The sequence below is a fragment of the Pyrgilauda ruficollis genome, unplaced genomic scaffold (assembly GCF_017590135.1).
Source record: "Pyrgilauda ruficollis isolate IOZ18807 unplaced genomic scaffold, ASM1759013v1 scaffold133, whole genome shotgun sequence".
Taxonomy (NCBI): Eukaryota; Metazoa; Chordata; class Aves; order Passeriformes; family Passeridae; genus Pyrgilauda; species Pyrgilauda ruficollis.
In genome coordinates, this window is record NW_024511766.1 from 1,120,837 (window position 1) to 1,140,422 (window position 19,586).

Sequence of the window (19,586 nt, forward strand, 5' to 3'; positions counted from 1 at the left end):
ACGGCGGCTGCGCGGTGCAGGGGAGGGAAGCGGCGGGCGCCATCTTGGAGGAGGGCGCGCTGAAGAGCAGGAGGCGGCGGGACGAGGGGAGCGGCTTCCCGCTGGCAGAGCGCGGGCTGAGGTGGGTGTTGCGGGGAAATTCTACCCTGGGAGCCTGGGAGCGCGGCCCTGGCGCACGCTGCAGAGAGGGGCTGTGGGTGCCCCATCGCTGGAATTGTTCAAGGCCAGATTGAACGGGAAATCCTGGTCTAGGGGAAGCTGTCCCTGCCCATGGCCAGCGGGGTCGGGGTAGTGAAATCAGGTGATTTTGAGCGTCCCTTCCAGCCCAAACCATTCTAGGATTCTATGATACAAAAATCTCTTTTCAGGTTTTAGCCCCCAGCAAAAAGCACAGAATCAATGAAATCCTAAATAGGTGATTTGGGAGAAGCACATTAAGGAGTTCCAGTTTAGAAATGCTTGACAAAGTCCGTGCCAGAAACAGTTACTTTGTGCTGTTCTCATCTACTCTAGTCTGAGTTTTACAGAGGAAAATTCCTGAATTTCTATAAATATCTATCAACTGACAGTACCTAGAAAGTTGCTCCTTGTTATAAAACTATTACGCTGATTTTTCAGTTATTAGTTTTTTGATTGCATATCTAGAGTGAATTACATTCCCTTTTTTATTAATTCTGAATTAATCTTTTGTGATCAGATTATTTATGTATTCATTAGTCCCCATCCCTCAGCTCTCCTAAACTCTTTATCCAGTTTAAAACCAAAGCATGATGAACTTCGTAAAAGGCCAATATGTTTGATGAAAATATGCAGCATGGTACAGGGGATATCCAACACACTTTGCATGAACAAGTTTATAGTGGAAATTCAACAACATTGTTAAACAACCAGGGATTCATTTAAGAGAGTGACATTTTAGTTGAAATGTTGTCTACCTCTCCCATCTACTAGGCTCAATTTTAGGGTTGTCAGTGAAAAGGCAGAAAGAGATCAGCTTATATGTATGTGGGTTTGTAAGTAACATACTTAATTGCATTTCTTCTACTCTCAAAAGTGTGATAATGCAAGGGCAAGTATATCTATGCTAGTTAGGGAGTAATTGTCCTCTGTGTAAAGGTTGGTGAAGTTTCTCTGGTCTCTGTTTCCCCAACTGTCCCATCCAAGTTTGTTTAATATTCCATAGGGCCCAGACAGGACCTCTTATTACTACCTAATTTCCTACCAGAAAATCCAAAGTTGAAAGGTCTGCAAAAGAAAATGTCGTAGCTCTTCAGCCTTGAACTTCTTACTGAAGAGAAATTAGTTTCAATTCAGACTGCAGTTTGTTCCCTGATGATTTCTGTAGTTTTTCTTCAAAAATTCAAAATTACAGGGAAAAAAAAAAAAAGAGGAGAGAAGAGAATTAGAAGAATTAAAGAATTATATATCCTTTAATCCTCTAGGAAAAGATCTGACTGAATTTGGAGCAAGACCATACATACACTGTTCAGTGAGAGACTGTAAAATACTGTTCCAGTTTGCAAAGAAGATGCAAGTAAGTTCTGATGAGAAGCCTCATGAAGACACCTTCTAGAACAATGGGTGGAAGAATTTTTAGAACAATGGGCGGCCCTGATACAATTACAGCATTTATGTTCACATGCTGTTTCAAATGTCATTATGTTCATGCTAATCCTGCCTAACTACATGTTCAGTACGTGTTAACGAAATGTTACTAAAATGAAGCCTGGAGTTATCAATTAAATATTTTACTCTTTAAATCAGAGGAGACAGAAAAATAGGGCTTTTGTTTGCATTTGCTTATTTTTCCAGTTGTGTAGCTGTCAATAAATACACCATGGGTCAGAGAAGCACAGTGACCCCACCTTGATGGAGGCCCTTTTTAGCATATTTCTTACAGGACTAACAATTTGCTTTAGTTTTCACTATCCATCCCAGGGAGGCTCCGAAGTTTAAATTCTTTTGTATTGAAACTAGAATTTGAAGCATTTCTTCATATGATAATTGGATGAGTATCTGGTAATGCCATTTTTTGGCAACTGCATTGATATCACAGGCAGTGCTGTCTCACCTCCTTATAAAGGTCATCTTTCCCTTTTCCCCTTCACAGTAACAGTATCCAGAAACTGCGCATCCACACTGGCAAGGTGACATCTTCAAGTACATAATGGAGTTTACAGTCGTGTTTGTGTTCTTAACACATCTATGAGCTTCCATGAGGCAATGTTGCCTTCTGCTTCCCATAGCACAAACAGCAGCTGAATATCAGTATCTGACAGACTGAAAAACTGAAGATAAGGAGAGTCCTTTGTTCTCTTATCAGAATGTAGCAATTATGCAGCTGTACAACTGTAACCACACTGGGCAGTGCCCTTAGAGTCCATAGACTCTGTGGCATCTCCCAAAAATGAAGGTCTGGAGAACTGCAAGCAAGAACTGCAAGAGAGAACTTTAAAAACTGTATGGTGGTTAGACTGGGTGACACTAAGAAAATAGGCCTTGGTAACTGATTAATATAAATTTAGATCATCTACAGGTGCAAATAATGAAACTTTAGCCAATTTTTGCAAGAGCAGATTTCCTCCTAACTTTTCCACTATCAGGTTTAGCCAGCCAAAGGAAATCACACTTGAACTTTGAGTACAAATAATTAACAAATCGAGTTAGTTGAACAAAAATGGCAAAACTTTTTGCCATCAACAACACATTTAATTTTAAATCACACTTGTTTTGGTTTGCTGTTATTCTCCAAGGAAGGGGTGCTGCCATGCACATCTATTAATCAAACTAATTAAAAATGCCTTTAAGGCTGCTTTAACAAAGTGGGTTAAGCTCCTGCACAAACTCCAAAGTTAAACTGATACTACTGTGATTTTCCTTCCAAAGAAGTGATAGATCTGCTGCTTCACAAAATCAGTAAACATGACCTCTGGGAGATCACCCAGTCCAATCCCCCTGACAAGGCAGCGTCACCTGGAGCAGGTGACACAGGAACATCTCCAGAGAGGGAGACTCCATGACCTCACTAAGCAGCTGTTCCAGGGTTGTGCTACCCTCAATGCAAAAGTCTTTCTCATATTGAGGCGGAACTTCTAGTATTTTAGTTCATGACCATTGCTCCTGTCACTGGGCACCACTGAAAAGACTCTGGCACCATCCCCTTGGCACCCGGCTTTGGGATACTTATGTGCATTAGTGAGATCCCCTCTCATTCTGCTCTTCTCTGGACTGAACAGCCCCAGCTTCCATATCTCTCCTTGTAAGAGGGATGCTCCAGACATCTAATCATCTTTGTGATGATTACTATCTTCAGTAGCTCCTTTCTCGTGCTGAGGAGTCCAGAAGCGGACACAGCACTACACATGGGGCCTCAATCCTTCGTGACGAGGCGCGGCCGGCAAACAAAGCTCTACCCCTCCGTTCCCACGGCCCACTCCCGCTGTTTTCCCGCCGCTCGCGGTTCCCGGCCCGCTCCCCGCTCCTGGCAGGACGGGCCTCTCCGGCCCCGGTGGCCCCGTCCCGTCTGGGCTCCGCCGTCCCTCGGCCGCGGCGGGAGCGTCGCACCGGCCCCGGGCCGCTCCGGGCGCCCCCTACCGGGCTCGGCGCTGCCGCCGCCGCCGCATCCGGGGCTCCGTCCGCCGGGTGACGTAAAGCTATAAAGGCCCGCAGCGCCTTTGTTCGCCCCCATTGCGCAGTTGCAGATCGGCGCGGGTGGAGGTGAGCGCTGCTGCGGGCTCGGGCTCTGCGGGCGGCACCGCGGGACGCTGCGAGGACCCGCGGCGAAAGGTCCGTGGGGTGGGGGTCGCGTGGCGCGCCGCTCCGCGGCGGAGCGGAGGCACGGCGGAGCCGGGCCCGGCCCCCCAATCCCTCCCTGCCCGGCTCCGGTTAGGACGGCGGGACCCGCGCCGTTGCGGTGGTACGAGGAGGGTCCTGGTGGTGTGAGGCGCGGTGTCCGCCATTTTATGTGCGGGGGCTCTTCAGCATCCCGGGGGAGGGCGAAGGGGGCATGGCGGGCGCGCCTCGCCGGTGTGTCCGGACGGGGTTGAGTCGCGCGGTGGGTGAGTGCCGAGGAGGCCGTCGGGCGCGGGGACGGAGCGGAGCCGCTGCCAGAGGTGGCCGCCATTTTGTGGCGGTGCCTGAGCCCGCGGAGGGTCCGACGCCCCCCCCGCTCACCGTGCCCGGAGCGCGGCTGAAGCCGGGCCCCGTGCGGCCCGGCCCGGCCCGGCCGCGGCTCCCTCGGCGGTGCTTTGTCCGCGCTCCCGCGTGTGCCGGAGCTGGTGCGGGCCTTCCCGCCATCGCGCTGGAGACACGCGGGCAGCGCTTGTCCGCAGGCGCCGGGCGGCCTGCCAGGCACGGGAGGGGGGGATTTGGCTTTGTCTTCGGCTCTTGGGCTTTTTTCTTTTTAAACCCTCCCGTCCCCGCGACTGTAGCTGTGACATTGCTGTGTAGAACTGCAGTGGTGGTCCGGTGTCAGTTCAAGTCTCACAGGTTGTGTAGGCCAGGACTTTAGCATAGGCTCCATGTACTTTAAATAATAAAAAGAATGAACTTAATTTAAAAATACTGACCTAAGGTGCTCTGAAGAGTTAACAATTTTGTATTACTTTGACATATTAAGTAAATTACTTGAAACGTCTAGGATTTAAAAGAAAAGTGTGCTAGGATTGCCATCCAGGACAAAAGGAACAGCACTTATGGAAGAGTTTTCACGTTCACCAATATTGCTTCTTTTTAACAGTGCTTTGTTCCACTATTCAAAGTTCTATTTAATATCTTTTAAATATGCTATATAATGTGAAGAAGTAACTGTTCATGCTACTTCCAGTTGCTTCCATTACAAAAAAATTGCAATTACTAATGCTTTTTTATACCTCATATTTCCTACTTAATATCTTTCTACAGAAAATTTGCTTGTACGTTTGAGGACAGAAGTAATTTATATACCATGAAGTCTCTTATTGCAGTCTGAGGTTTTGTTAATAATGGCCTCATTCTTTTTAGTAGGTCATTCACAGAATCAAAATGGTTGAAGCAGATCGTCCTGGGAAGCTGTTCATTGGGGGCCTGAACACAGAGACTAATGAAAAAGCCCTTGAGGCTGTATTCGGCAAATATGGACGCATTGTGGAAGGTAAAGAGAACTTTTATTAAGATGGTAATAGTATAAAACAATCAACAACATAGCTGTGATGACTTTTTGGCGTTGATCGTCTGAAATGATGGCGCTTACATGTCCTCTAAGAAGTTCTGAGCTTAAAAGGTTAAATAAAGGTTAAGTGTTCCTTACAGGGAATTACAGGGAAGGCTGATGTGACTTTGTTTCTGCAGTCCTTTTGATGAAAGATCGGGAAACAAACAAGTCCAGAGGATTTGCATTCGTCACGTTTGAGAGTCCAGCAGATGCAAAAGATGCTGCCAGAGATATGAATGGAAAGGTAGGAATTAAGACCATTTATATGTTGCAGTTGCTACTGACCAGGACAATTAATCTTTGGGGTAAATCAACTGGTAATAAAAGTTGGAATGAGAGTGGATTAGAAGATTGTGGAGACAAATTGTAACTTTAAATTTGACAAAATGTCTCTGGCTCCATGAAGCTGAAATCTGTTTATTCTGTTCGTGGATATTCTAATAGAAAGTGAAGTCTGGCTGACAATCAGCTATGCTCTCTTTTCTTATTGTTCCTTAATCAGTGATTGAGGGTTTTTCAGCAATCAGCTCTTCATTCTTGCATGTTTCGATAATGATTTTTGGGTTGGATTTTCCTTTTTGATCATATTTGAATGCAGTACTGTGTAAATTACACTAAAGGGAAGTGACTTACCTGAAAATTAGTAACTGTTCCCTTAACATGGTTTGACTGTGATTTCCCTTGAGTGCTGGAGCATTGATGAGCTATCTGGTATTCTTTGGATATTCTCCTACATTTGTGACTTGCATCATTAATCTGCTTGGTCTATGAGAGGGGCATCTTTCCAGTTAATGTGCAATGGCTTTGCAGTTAGCTGGCAACCGAATTTTTTAACTCACTGCCTAAAATGCAGTGGTCTAGCTTTGAGAGCAATAAGAAGTGTAATCATTTTAAAAATGAAAATACAGGAATTTGCAGTGCAAATTCCAAGATAATACCAGGATAGTTTGTCAAAGAATTGTAGGCTGCTGTAATCTTTATCTGTTGTGGCATGTGTTTGAAAAGGTAGATGGAAGTTGGCAATTTTCTGGTGAACAACTGCTTATCTTTACAGAGGTGCTGTCTCTTCAGGCAGTGAAAGCCATCTTAGATCACTTGAATTGCAGACTCTGGTTTTCCCTGCATTATGTGAATGATTGTGTTTAGGTCACACTGCACTGGCCTTGTAAGCAGTGTCTCTTGAGATGTCATTCAAGTAAAGTGAAGAAACATCGAGTGATTGTGATTAATTGACACTTGGGATTTTGATATGTTTGTCTTGTTAGTTTAAGAAGTCGAAGTGAAAGAAAAATTTCAGTTATTGCAGTCAGTAAAACAACTTCAGGATTAAGAAAATGAGCTTTGTGTAGTGTTCATGAACACAAATAGTAAAACCTCTTGTATTTGTGTTATAACAGGCTATGTGTTATAGAAAGGTAGTGGGTTTTCTACTTCATGTACTGATGTTTCTGGGTGCTTCATGACAATCTTATCACAATTAGGGTTACTCTCTTAGAAGACTTCCTCTCCTTTTAAGCAAGCTAGTAGTTTTGTCAAGGCAGAGAGTGGCAAATTCAGATGGCATTCTTTCTATACCAGCCTAAAGATCTGTCAAGTTGCTCCTTTTATTTAATTTTATTTCTCCACTGTCTAGTTTGCCACAGTTCTGAAGACTTGTTTATGGCCGTGCTTAAATAATTTATTTTCTCTGAAACGGTCATTGAACCCTCACATAAGGTAATTTCAAGGACCAATAGGTAATTGTCAGACTGAAAGGAACTCGGTCACTAATGTGCGTGTTTGTGGAGTGCAGCTTGCAAATCAAAATCCCTCTGAAAATAATAACCAACTGTTCTACATCTTGAATCTTGAGGCCTGTGTTTGGTCACATTGGAAACATTTGGGAGAGTACTGCTTGGTGAAGTAGCGAAATGAGACAATGTTTGTGGCCGAGGCTATGTCTACTTGTTCTGGAATGCACAATCTGCATTACTGGCAAGAAATGCTAGAAAGGACGGCCTTGTGGATCATCGTTCTCATGGGTTTGTCTTCACTATAGAACTAGAAGTACCTTCATCGGCTTTGAAATTAGAGCAGCAAGTAGTATATGAAAAGAACATCCTCACATGGGACTTGGCCTAGAATGTCCTCTGGTCCAACTTGCTTTGACCATGGATATGAAAGATATTCATGAGGTGGTCTCTCGTTCTTATCTTCAGAAAGCCTTCTGGACAGCAGGTACTAGTTGTATTCCCAAAAGACTCTGCATTCAAGGTCTAAGGAAGAGCAGTGTTTGAGGCCTGGTGTGAGAAGAGGCAATTGTCATAAATCACAACTTGAAGGTCTCTTTGTTTGTTTGGAAAAGATGGATTGGAGCATTCTCGAGATTTTAATGCACCTGAGAAGCAGCAGCAGAAGCACTGTTCAGCAGACTGCAGTTCAAGCAGTCTGTAGGGAGTTAGGTGATATGTCTGGCCGGGGGAAGAGCTCTGCATTGCCTGTCTGTTGCTCATTCTGTCATCCTAAAGGAATTTGAAGTTGTAGCCAGTAGAAGAGGCTGACTCCAATACATTCTGCAAGAATGAATTGGCATTTGATTTTTTATTTTGCAAATGTTTTATGAAAATATATGGAGAGTTTTTCACCAGTTTGGGTGAGGGGTAATATGTGAGCAACTATATTTCACTATATTGGGACAAGCATAGACCAGTCAAAGCTTGCTTGTTGGAAGATAAGTTTGTCCTGCAGAAAGAGATCACAAAATAATTATTGTAAGAGTTGGGATGGAGATTTCTCACTTCAGTTACTTTGTCTTCTAGATTAAATCAGTGCTATCATGTCTGAGCAGTGCAAAATAAATGTAGAAGTACTTTATAGCAGCTTACCAGCCTTCCTTAAGAAGAATCTTAAGTCATGGTTGTCAAGTCTACATCCTGATGCCACAAAATGTACATGCTTACCTGGACATAAATGTGGATACTCCCCAGTCTGTAATGGTTGTTCGGTGCAGTGGACTGTTCTCATGACCTTCTGATTCTACATCCGTAAGATGAAATGGATAATTAAAGAGAGGATATGACCTTAGGCAAAGGGTCAGGACAAACCAAAGATTTAATTCCAGTGTAGACCTGCCAAGCCAGCTGGTCTGTGTTAAGAGGACGGAAGCAGATGCTACAATCCCTACAAGCATAAACCGTACTCAGCACTACAGAAGGTTGTCTGATTGACAGAAAGTACTTCCTTTTCTTTGGGGAAGAAGTGATACAATGTACAGACGCTTGGCCTCTTGAGAAATGGATCTTCATTTCTTGGATATATATGGCAAAAGGAAACTCACTTAATGTGCCATCAAGGAACGTGGAGAAATGGAGTCATTGCAGCATCAACAGCGAAGTGATTCATTGAAGAGGAAAGCTCTCTGTGGTGCTAAGACCAGCTTCATGCAAGTTATTGTAACAGTTCCTTTGAAATACTTGATTTCTTGCCCCGTTCCCAAAATTATGCAAATTTCATTCATCTTTTCTGTTGAAATGTGGAACAGTTTGCAGGATAGCTCTCTTAACTGTGTTTGGTTAAAGTTCCCTGTCTCACTTTGCAAATCTGTACAGATTATTCATTCCACACATAGGAGACTGATTGCCAAACTATTACTGTCCTAAATTACTTGTAGCTTAAATTATTTTCATGCTTTTTAGCACCAGGGTGACTTGCCTTTCTGGTGCTCATATCGTATTAAAAATGCTTTTATAACACTCTGAATCAAGGATATAAAAAAACAACTAATGAGTGTTCATGTTGACAGCTTGTGCTTTGAGCTCATTGAAAAAACTTCCTTATTCTGAGATGGGTTGTGTGACTTTTATGTTTGGTGAGGTAAGACCTTTCTTTGAGCTAAGAAACCATAAAATGTCCCCTCTGCTTTGAAATAGGACTAACTTTGACAAATATTTTCTGGTTAGCAAAAAATGTGTTCTTGTACCTAGTGAAAGGTCTTTCTGGATCTATGGAATAGCTTTTAAAGACTACTTTTGTAAAGCAGTCTGCAAAGAAACAATCTTTTGCCAAGGTAAGATGCTTAAGTGCAAGGCAGAAGAAAATAGGAGGAGAAATTACAAGGAAAACTGTACCTCCTACCTAACAAAAAAGAAAGAATTTAAACCTAGCATCCAGGTTTTCAGAACCCATGCTAGCAGAAGGGGACAGTGTTTGCTTTCTAAACTTAAAACAAGCTGTCAAGAATCTGCCGTGAAATTGGGGACAGCAGTGGCCATAGCAAAGCTTAAGGCTTGAAGCCCTCTGTTCCTGCTTGAGAAGGATGAAACTGAGAGATTAATTACAATAGCAAATCAATATGATGCAAACTGAGAAGTTCCAGTCATTAGAGTGGATATTTCAGTTTGTCATGCCAAAAGCCTTTTTGAGAAACCTTCCATAAGTAAAATATAGCACTAAGTCAAAGCCAAGACCAATATGATTTTGCTGGTATTTCTTACTTTTTTCCCCTCACAATGGATCCAGTTGAACCTGTGTGTGTGCACACAGGTTTTCAAACAATCACTACAGCTCTGAGCTGGCAAAATACATTCACCACTACAGTGAATTTTCAGAGAGCTAGATTTTGACAGAGAACAAAAAATATTCAGTACTTCGATAAAATACTATAAGCAGTGTAGATAAAGACATTACTAGCAGTCTAGCAGTCAATGTTTGTTCATTTGTTGCAGCAAAGAAGTGCAATGAACAACACTTTCTGCCTGATAATTAATTAGTTGTCATGGCAGAGTTAAATATTTAACTGCTGAAAAAGGCAAATAAACAATGCTTGCCAGGATAGGCATGCAATAACCTAATTTTAGCAGAACTTGTGATCTTGATTCTGCTATAATATCCAAACATGTGGCATCTAAAAATCGTACAAAAATTTGATTAACTAGGTTGAGTTACTCAGCATGTTAGTACCTGCTCATGTTTGAGATATATTAGTCGCAGAGTTTCTGTTATTGCAGATCTATATTCCAGCAAAAGCTTCTACTTTTTTCATACCACAAAAAAATAATACAACCACACAACAGAATCCACAAACAAAAATACCCCAATCACAAAGCACCTTCCCTATGGAAAAGCAAGTAATAGAGTAAATTGTGACAGTCACCTTGATTGAAAACCCAGCTTGAAACACTAGAAAAAAGGGGTGAATTGTCATACTGCTGTAATAGCTTCTAAATACTTCAGCGATCACCGTTTTATCAGGACGTCAAGAAAATGTGCTAAACGGCCTCCCCATTGCCAGAAATCCCGACTGAAGCTAAGTTACGTTCAGCTTAATCTTGTAACTACAGGTGCACTCCTAGTTCGGTACCAAAGTACGTGGCAATTGAAAGTAAATTGTAGATCATATATCATGTTTCATTTACAGAATAAATGACGTGGGGCTGCCATAATCATTGGACACTTGTGTATTCACTGAAAGTCCTTTCTGATGCTGCTCTGTAGTTTTTTTGCCATCAATACCACAAGAATGAAGTACTGTAGAAATTGAAATTAGGCCCAACATGCTGCTGAGTACTTGGGGACTAATACTGAAGACTGAAATCAGTTCTAGAGTTGCTCTAACTTATAAAATGGAAGCCCTATAAATAGTGAAGCAAGAGTGGCTTGATTTAAGAAATACAAACATGACTGAGCAGTAAGTAAAGCAGCTTCTTCTTTAGTCATTAGATGGGAAGGCAATTAAAGTGGAACAAGCAACCAAGCCATCCTTTGAAAGTGGTGGTAGGCGTGGGCCACCACCCCCTCCCCGAAGCAGAGGTCCTCCCAGGGGCCTTAGAGGCGCAAGAGGCGGAAGTGGCGCGAGAGGACCACCTTCAAGAGGGAGTCACTTGGGTATGTATTGACCTCTCTCATTATACACTTCGACAACACAAGACAATCCCATTGGAAGATGACAATAATCCTACTGGAAAAAAAAAAAAGTCAAACACCTGAATAGTGCACTCCTTGTCTTTATTAAAATGATGAAATACGATCTCAGCAGTTTAGTCAAATTTTTGATTAGGCAAGTACACCTTAAGAAAAGGCTTTCAGATGTGAAGATTCCTTTCTACAACTAACACTCCACTTGACTTTTGCCTGTGAAAGAAAAGCAGAACTCCTGCCTTGCACGTGAGAAAGGAAGCTTTCTGGTATTCAAGTTGAAAAAGTGATTCGCTACCACCAGGGAAAGGGAACTGCCTTTCATTCTTTATAGCAAGAGGTCTAAACTGAGAAAATTGTAGGGCTGATCCTTCCAGATCAGAGTGAGAGTTAGGGCAGCTAAACCTTTTTTGTTGAGTTGAAGCTTTCTAAAGTGTAAGGATAGTGCATTACTTGATACTGGATATTCATTAAGATACAGCTATTTATTCAGACTTTTCAGTATCAAAACAAAACTCACTTAACTAGTAAACAGTACCTGAGGTGTAACAGTAAAAGCTGTAATGCAGAAAAAAAAACCCCTGGAAATAGTGAAACTTCTGTCTTGAAGAGTCTGTATAGTAGGTTCTGCAGACTCGGTAGTAGTACCTCTGTTCCCTCTCTGTAGGCTCTTCTCTAGTACATCCTCCCAGGTGGCTCTTGTCTTCTGAGAACAGTAGCTTTTTAAGTATTTAAGCTGTGACTGATTGCAGGTATCAGCTGTCTTTTTCCCTTGTGTCACACCCTGTAGCTTTTGGATAAGTTCTAAAAGACACTTCTTGACAGGAATTCAGGCTGTGGGAAGTTTGGCTCTCAGTTCTGCTAGGAGCATTTAATAGTGGCTGGAAGGCAAGAGAAGGCTTTGAGGTCTAGTTTTAGAGGTTTACTGTTGATCATGTAGTGGCAATAATGGCACCTTTAGGTTGTCGTAGTTCAGGCTTTAAAAAAATGCAGGTGAGTATCACAGAAAAAGTAACTTGTTCATGGCTTCTCCTTCTAGGGTCTTCTCGAGGGCCACTTCCCATGAAGAGGGGTCCACCTCCACGAAGTGGAGGCCCTCCACCTAAAAGGTCTGCACCTTCAGGACCAGTGCGTAGCAGTAGCATGGGAGGAAGAGGTAAGGACTTCCTAACTAAATTAATTGCTTGGTCATCTCTAGCACCTTAGCCTTTCCTTAGGAACTGGTGCAAATCATTGATTCTAGCTTCAGTCTGCTGTGGAATAGTGTACTGTTTTTCTAACTTTTGTTTCCTTTCATACCAGTATAATTTTGTATCTGTTGGGAACAATTTGGTGCAATTTGAATATGTTTGTTCTAGTGCTGCTTTAAAACTGTACAAGCAGAAATGTTAAGTGTTCTAAGTGTAGGCTCCAGAGATACAGTTAAATTGCTTTAAGCTACTTACTAGCACTTGGCTTGAATGTTCTGCATGGCTAAATGCTAATTAAATGGACTGTTTCTCTGAAGCTCCTGTGTCACGTGGAAGAGATGGCTACGGTGGTCCTCCGCGCAGAGAGCCGATGCCATCACGGAGAGATGTCTACATGTCTCCAAGAGATGATGGCTATAGCACTAAAGACGGGTAAATTCTTCTACTATTTTATTTTAATGAAGTGTTTTTTGTTTGGAGAAGGATCTTGATTCCAGACCTGTGGTAGGACATATGGCTAACATCTCAGTTTTTGTTCTTCGTAGTTATTCAAGCAGAGATTATCCCAGTTCCAGGGATACCCGGGACTACGCACCACCTCCCCGAGACTACGCATATCGTGATTATGGTCATTCCAGTTCACGTGATGAATACCCCTCCAGGGGATATAGGTACCTACTGTTGGAGTTTTCTCCCTGACACTTTATTCTTGCTGTGATGTTAGTGATTTGTACTAAGTCTTAGTAGTCTTTCCTCCTATAGTGATCGTGATGGATACGGTGGTGGGCGTGACAGAGACTACTCGGATCATCCAAGTGGAGGCTCCTACAGAGATTCATATGAGAGTTATGGTAAGAATCCATTTTGAAGATCATATAAATGTACAGATGTCATAACATCTGACTTTGACTAGGTTGCTTGTGTTTTAGGGGGAAGTGGCACAATTTTTTTCCCCTACAGTGAAAGTGCAGTTATTGGTTATCGTTTGATCGTCTTGTTAATAAGCTATAAGCTAAAGAAGCAAAGTCTACAGTTCAGAATGACAGCTGTCTCTGGAAAATATGGCTGAGTTTCTTCTCTAAAATAACAAGCTGTACTGGAATACCCAGTTAAAGATCCTGCCTGAATAAACAAACACCGTCTTCATTCCTTCAGAATCTTTAAATCCACTCACTGCCTGATACACAATCCCCACTTAAAATACCATTAGTGTGGCAGATTATATTAAGACCATCTCAATACATATAAAAAGAGTAGCAGTAAACATTTTAATACAGCAATTCTGTAAATTCAGATTTGAAATTGTTCTTATATAACTTATGGTGTTGCCATATTACCTGACCATTGACCCTGCAGGTAACTCACGTAGTGCTCCACCTGCTCGAGGGCCCCCGCCATCATATGGTGGAAGCAGTCGCTATGATGATTACGGCAGCACACGAGATGGATATGGAAGCCGAGAAAGTTACTCAAGCAGCAGAAGTGATGTCTACTCAAGTGGCCGTGATCGTGTTGGAAGACAAGACAGGGGTCTTCCCCCATCCATGGAAAGGGGTTATCCACCTCCTCGGGATTCTTACAGTAGTTCAAGCCGCGGGGCGCCCAGAGGTGGTGGCCGTGGTGGAAGCAGATCCGATAGAGGTGGAGGCAGAAGCAGATACTAAAAACACTCTTAAACTTTTGGACCAAGACAGATTATTTCTCAAATGTGGAAGCTGTTCTATCTTTAATACCAGAGGACTACTAAAAGGAAAAGTTGTTTTTAACCTTTTTTTATTGTTGCCTGTTAAGTTTTCCCCTCCATGATTTTTATGCTTTTGTGACAAAAAGTTGAAACAATGTTTAATATCATTTCAAAATTGTTAACATTTCTTTCAGAAAGCAGATGTTAAATGTATAAGCTTGAGCTGTGTACTAGTGTTGTAATTTTCAAAGTAAAGTTTCCCTGAAATGCCACACTTCCATCTGATTTTCGTCATGAATGGAACAAGCTGTTCTTAAGATCTTCCTCACAACATCCAACCATCTAACATGGAGATGGATTGCTCTACATGTTCAGCATCTAATTCTGAAAGTATTGCTTATGATTTGGAGGGTGGTGGGGATGATTCCACATAAAGCTCAGTTGTGCTAGAATTTGAAGTCACAGTATTCCCAGTACAAAATGCCTTCAGATCCTTGTGTAAAGAAAATTAGAGGATTTCATTCACTTAAGCCGAAAAAGCAAGTGGATAATACTATATTCCGCCTTCCTACTGTTTCATGGGGAGTTTAAAAAGATCTCCCCTGCAAAAAAATCATGTTCATGTAAGTCAGCTACAAAATACTGTTAAAAAACCAACAGTCCGCAAACCATTGACCAATTCCATCAAAGAAGCTGCAAATCGATGCTTACTCACACTGTTTCAAATTTTTGCAACTCTGTAGTGTTTCACTTTTAAAGGAACATCTTTGATTCCAAAGGAGAAAATAAGATAAGCAAAGAAGTCTTTCTCTTCAACTTCTGAAAGGCTTATGGCTTCCTAAAATAAGTGAATCTTTCAGCATTCCACAGCTGATTAAGAGCATCAAATGCCTGTGAAACAGCAAAGATGGTAAGCAAAGCAAACTAGTTTTTCAGTCTAAGTCAAAATTGAAACAAGTTACCTTCTAGTACAGTGAGACAAGCTGCATGTCATGGCAATGGAAGTGCTGTCTAGATTAAAGAAAAAAAGGAAAATAAATTCCCCAATACATTAGAAATTCTGCAAATTCAGCAATCCTTGGATAAAAGCATTTACGGCACCGGTTTTGAAACTAAAGCTGTAATGCAGCTCACTGTAGATGCAGTATTGCCATGTAGGGTGGGGAGGGGGTATTTTGTGAGCAGTATCTCTCAGTGAAGATGCTTAAAGAGGCTGCATATGCAGCATATTAACAAAACTTAAGCCTTGCGAAATCAGGAATTGGTTTAGAGTGAGAAATATCAGCACAGCTATTGGGAGTTGGAAGCAAGAAATGCAGACTTGATGTTTAGTTGGATGCCTAACTGTTTAGTTTGACACTGCGTTGTAAGGATACCTAGGGATGCATGTGGCAGAGCCTGTGGCAAGTTGTTAAAACTTGGGTGAAGCCATGAAGTTCAAAAGATACTCTTGAATATAGTAAACATGAAGACCTCCAACTAAAAAAACCAAACCACAAACCCAAAACCTTTGTACTACTGTTTAGTCCTCAGTAAATTTTGTCGTTCAACTTATGGATTTAACATGGCAGTGCACCACTGAAAAGGAATGAGAATCCATAAGCCATGCAACTTTTCTCTAAGCCATTCCAGTCCATTCCAAGCCAGTGAATGCTCCACCATTTAAAGAAGTAGTAAAAGCTTGCAACCGAATAATCTGCAAACCAAACTTGTGCCATTGTTTTGAAATGGGGGCAATTACTGAAGGTAAGCTTGTGCTGTGAAACATTTTTCTCAATTTGTTGTGTCTTCTCTTAATTGCAGGGGGATAACTTCTGAAAGATACTGCTGAAAATAGTGCTGGTTCATCTGTTGACGGCAGACGTGGTGCCTGTGCCAATACATGAGGTAAATATTACAGCAGTGTTAATAGCTGCAAGGAAGTTCCCTGGTCATTGTGTTCGTAGGTTTGAATGGATGTTCTTCCTGGATAAGCGTTGTTTTTGACTTCTGTTTAAGTTTTGGAGGAGGAGGCTTAAGAAGGCTTTGTAAACCAACCAGCTTAGGAATGGCAGCAAGACACTACTTGTCTGCAAAAACAGGGCCAGTTTGGGTGCAGCTAAAGAAAAACATGTTTACAACTGCTCTTCAAGCCATGTGGCAGAAAGTGCTGAATATGAGTTTTTATAAGAGCAGACCACAAAAATCAGAGTTGTAATAATAAATGTTAGTACATTTAATCAGTCTCATTAAATGTGTAGGATTAGCAATTAGAGTGAGTATAATCTTGGATTAGGAATTGATCTCTGCAGAGGTCCTGGGATTAAGCTGCAGACTTCAGGTACCTCCAGAATGGTTTAAGACTGTAAAACAGCTGTGTTTCATGGCTCTAAAGCCTACCCTATTAAAATAATTTTTCAAGAAAATTCAAGAGCAGCTGGTTTTGGGTTTTATGTGAAAGTGTGACTTGCTCCTCTTTCTCTGAAAACAGAAGAAAAAAGTGGTAGTGGCTGACATGCTAATCTAGCTTTCTGGAAAATAAAATTTCTCTTCTAAATAATTGCTAGTAAAACAAAAAAAAAAAATGGAAGTAACTTAGAGTGTGTGCAGAATTTGATAAAATCTAGTACAGATTAAAGGAAAAGGACAGCTATCTTTTCCAAGAGAAGCATGTGTGTAAAGAAGTATGTGTACTCTCTTATGTAATTTTTTATTGAGTCTGTAAATGTAGGAACGTATTTTGCTGTTAGTTTCAAATTCTACTTTCAAGAACCAACTTTAAAATGGTAAAAAAGAAAAATCTGTAGTTTGTGTTTGTTTTATCTGACAGCTGGTCACTGTTACCAGGGAGATCCTGTCCTGTGGGAAGGATAGGTTCTGTTGTACACTGTGTGATGTTTGTAGCCTCAGTTGGGTTAACAATTCACTCTCATGGAGTGTCAGTAACAGCAACTCAGTAACTGTGCAATGCCCTTGTCAGAATATGCTAGTAATGTTTTATAAATACTCCTGATAAATTGCTGCTGTTACCTTGATAATAAAGGAAAAATATGCTTTGTTTCAGGGTACTGGAATGTGTTTCAGATAAAATGCAGAATCATCATGAGTGTTTTCTGTTTGGGGGATGCATGTAGTTAAGCAAAACAGAAGCTACTGCCCTACCAGCTTTTTATTTGTCTGATGCTTGATAAAATTTCAACCAGCAAATGCTGTCCTTGTCTTCGTTTTCCTTTTAAGATGTGACTGTTGAAGTATTTAAATTAGAGTCTTACTGAAAGGACACTTCATAATAGGTGTTTCTGAAGGTTAAGAAAATTTAACCTTTTTCATTCAAAAATCACTAGTCACTAGTATGCCACTAAAGTGGATTAGGGAAATAGGTCTAAAAGTAGTATTTCCCCTTCATTTCCCCGCCCACCTGCAAAAAACCACCAGGAGTCAGTTTTTAAATGTATAGTTTGATCCAGATGTAGGTCTTAAATTCTCTAATGAAGAGATGAAATGCTGTCTTTAATGCAGCATTCTAGGAGACTTCAAAAGATACTGACAAATCCTCATATAGGTTGTGTCAGAATGTTTTAAACTTCATGTGTGTGCACCTCAGTTCTCTGTTAGCTGGGAAGCTGAAGTTTAATTATTCTTGACAAGTGAAAAAGCTTCCCTTTAAAAAAAAAAAACAGGTGCTTTTTTTTCAGTTTAGTAAATCTGTTGTGACCATGTTGTAATAAATACAGGTGTTAGAGACAAGAGCACACTGTATCAGCCTTCTCTTCAGCTTCTAAACAGGCATGGTACCAATATTAAGGGAGCAGTAAATAGATCTTAACCTGTGGCAAGGAAGGTAATAATATCCTTGTGGAAAATCAGGGTGCAAATGGAATTGCCAGGTGTATACCTTCCTTGATTACAAGTTTTATTTTATTTATAGCACATTATTACTTACAGATTAATACCAGTATGTATAGCAGTGTATTACAGAACTCCTGAGTAGCATGCTGAGATTATCAAGAGCTGGTGGAATTTCGTGGTGAGTAGAATTTGAAGGGGGAATTCACCCAGGAATTGCGGTACTTAGTACCTGCCCTGGGGACGGTGTTGCACAAGCAGTGCGCATTAATACAAGTTGTCCTTGGGGCATTTTGATTATTGTAGTTAGCTATTGATGTGCTTTCCTACTGTTGGAACAGATCAAATACAATCCAAATGTATTAACTTTATATATAAAATGAATTCAGAGATAATCTAGCATTTTTGTCTCTTGGCTTCTGAGAGGGTACTAACTTGCATTTCCTTTTTCCAGTTGCGGTGACTAGAAGGTGGCCATGCAGCAGTGGATGTGCATTGGAAATTCAAGGCATAACAAATCACAACTGATACAGCCTGGCTTTTGAGTGTAGTGTTGCCCACCGTTTCTAGAGGAATGTGTAAACATTCAGGAGTTGCCTTTGAAAGTAGCGCTACCGATCTCTTGGACATGTATAAAATTTCTGGTGGAAGCCAACCGCTGTCTGCCATAGCTCACACCGTCCAGCAGTCAAGAGTGAGCTGCTTCGTTGCACACACATTCTGCAGCGGCGAAATACTTTGTTTGCCTTTTACGTGTGCTTGCCATTTTTGCTGATGAAAAGAGCAAGTTACACAGAAGTGAGTCTTAGTCCACCTGAATACAGAGGACTTCACCAAGGAACCACAGAAAGTTCTGCTGTATTACATTTACAGTTTTGTCCTAACCTTCTGAATGAGAGGACAGGAGTGTTGGTGTATTGAGACAATGTTAGTGATGAATGGCCAGAATAATTAGTGTTCCTGTATGTACACTGGACAGTGTAGTACATCTCTTGGGAGTAGGTGCTTCGTTCAAAACTTTGTCTTGATTTTGATGCATTTTTCTCTTACATACATGTTGATGGGCCAGTGTATGTGAGAGGAATCCTCAGGCATTGGTATTTCATGTAGAAAACTCATAAACAATCCTGGATAATAAAATTTATACTGACTCCTGTGATAGACGTAAACTGATCTCATTTAAACAATCCTCAGTTCATGATGAGTAGCTAAAGAAGAAAAAGCATGCATACCTTGTCTAGAGATTTAAAACTCTACATTTGCGGTGAGGATATCACTTTAAACCTCAGTTACGGGCTGCAGATTCTAGAGTAAATCTGTGTAGCAGATTGGTAGAATTGCAATATTTCCCAGGCCAAATAAATTTACTGTTATCAAGAATTATGGATTTGGGGTTTTATTGTCTAATGTAAAAGAAAAACATATTCTCGGAGACACTTGGATGCTGGTCAAGATTAGTAGTGTTACATCTTGGAAGGTTATTGTTACAAAGTGATCTCAGTATCTCTTCTGCAAGGAGGAGTAACATTCTGTCTTCTTGGACTCCTTTTTCAGCATTAACTTAGTGTTTAGCGCTGCTGTTCAGGCTGAACTGGATCATCCTTCCTCAAGTGTAATGCCCAAAATGGCAGCTACTGTATGATCAGTGCCTGCCTAAAATCCTAATTAATGAGAATGTACCCTGATCTACAGTATTAGCTCATGCACAGAATCAAACTTTGTCATTGAAAGCTGCCAGTTGAAATGTGTCAGTAGATTCTGCAGCAGACAAATACTCCAGTGCTGTTCTTTGTGGTTGAGTATT

The 19,586-nt window shown here is 41.3% G+C and overlaps 1 protein-coding gene and 1 non-coding gene across 9 annotated transcripts; both read left to right on the forward strand.

The window, feature by feature from the left end:
• Positions 1-8: 8 nt before the first annotated feature.
• Positions 9-19,149, forward strand: RBMX (RNA binding motif protein X-linked). Of its 8 annotated transcripts, none has more exons than XM_041459256.1 (10): positions 9-121; positions 1,443-1,534; positions 5,002-5,131; positions 5,329-5,435; positions 10,882-11,053; positions 12,123-12,239; positions 12,591-12,705; positions 12,819-12,944; positions 13,021-13,124; positions 13,630-14,229. In XM_041459256.1, the coding sequence occupies exons 3-10, from the start codon at positions 5,023-5,025 to the stop codon at positions 13,935-13,937; spliced, it is 1,158 nt and encodes a 385-aa protein (XP_041315190.1). In that variant the 5' UTR covers positions 9-121; positions 1,443-1,534; positions 5,002-5,022; the 3' UTR covers positions 13,938-14,229. The 8 variants fall into 8 exon arrangements, 7 of the variants coding, with proteins under 7 accessions (XP_041315190.1, XP_041315193.1, XP_041315188.1 ...); XR_005954463.1 differs by lacking the exons at positions 9-121; positions 1,443-1,534; positions 13,630-14,229 and adding exons at positions 3,598-3,717; positions 15,761-15,844; positions 18,237-19,149 and having other exon boundaries at positions 13,036-13,124; XM_041459259.1 differs by lacking the exons at positions 9-121; positions 1,443-1,534 and adding an exon at positions 3,600-3,717 and having other exon boundaries at positions 13,036-13,124.
• On the forward strand, positions 5,184-5,255 carry LOC121349142. The gene has a single exon (XR_005954464.1). It is a non-coding gene; the product is annotated as a small nucleolar RNA SNORD61 (small nucleolar RNA).
• Positions 19,150-19,586: the final 437 nt, after the last annotated feature.

Bases quoted from the DNA above. Each gene is read 5' to 3' on its own strand.
- RBMX (XM_041459256.1), top strand. From the start codon at position 5,023: ATGGTTGAAGCAGATCGTCCTGGGAAGCTGTTCATTGGGGGCCTGAAC. The intron at 5,132-5,328 runs GTAAAGAGAACT...TTGTTTCTGCAG, and splicing joins ATATGGACGCATTGTGGAAG to TCCTTTTGATGAAAGATCGG. The intron at 11,054-12,122 runs GTATGTATTGAC...TTCTCCTTCTAG, and splicing joins TTCAAGAGGGAGTCACTTGG to GGTCTTCTCGAGGGCCACTT.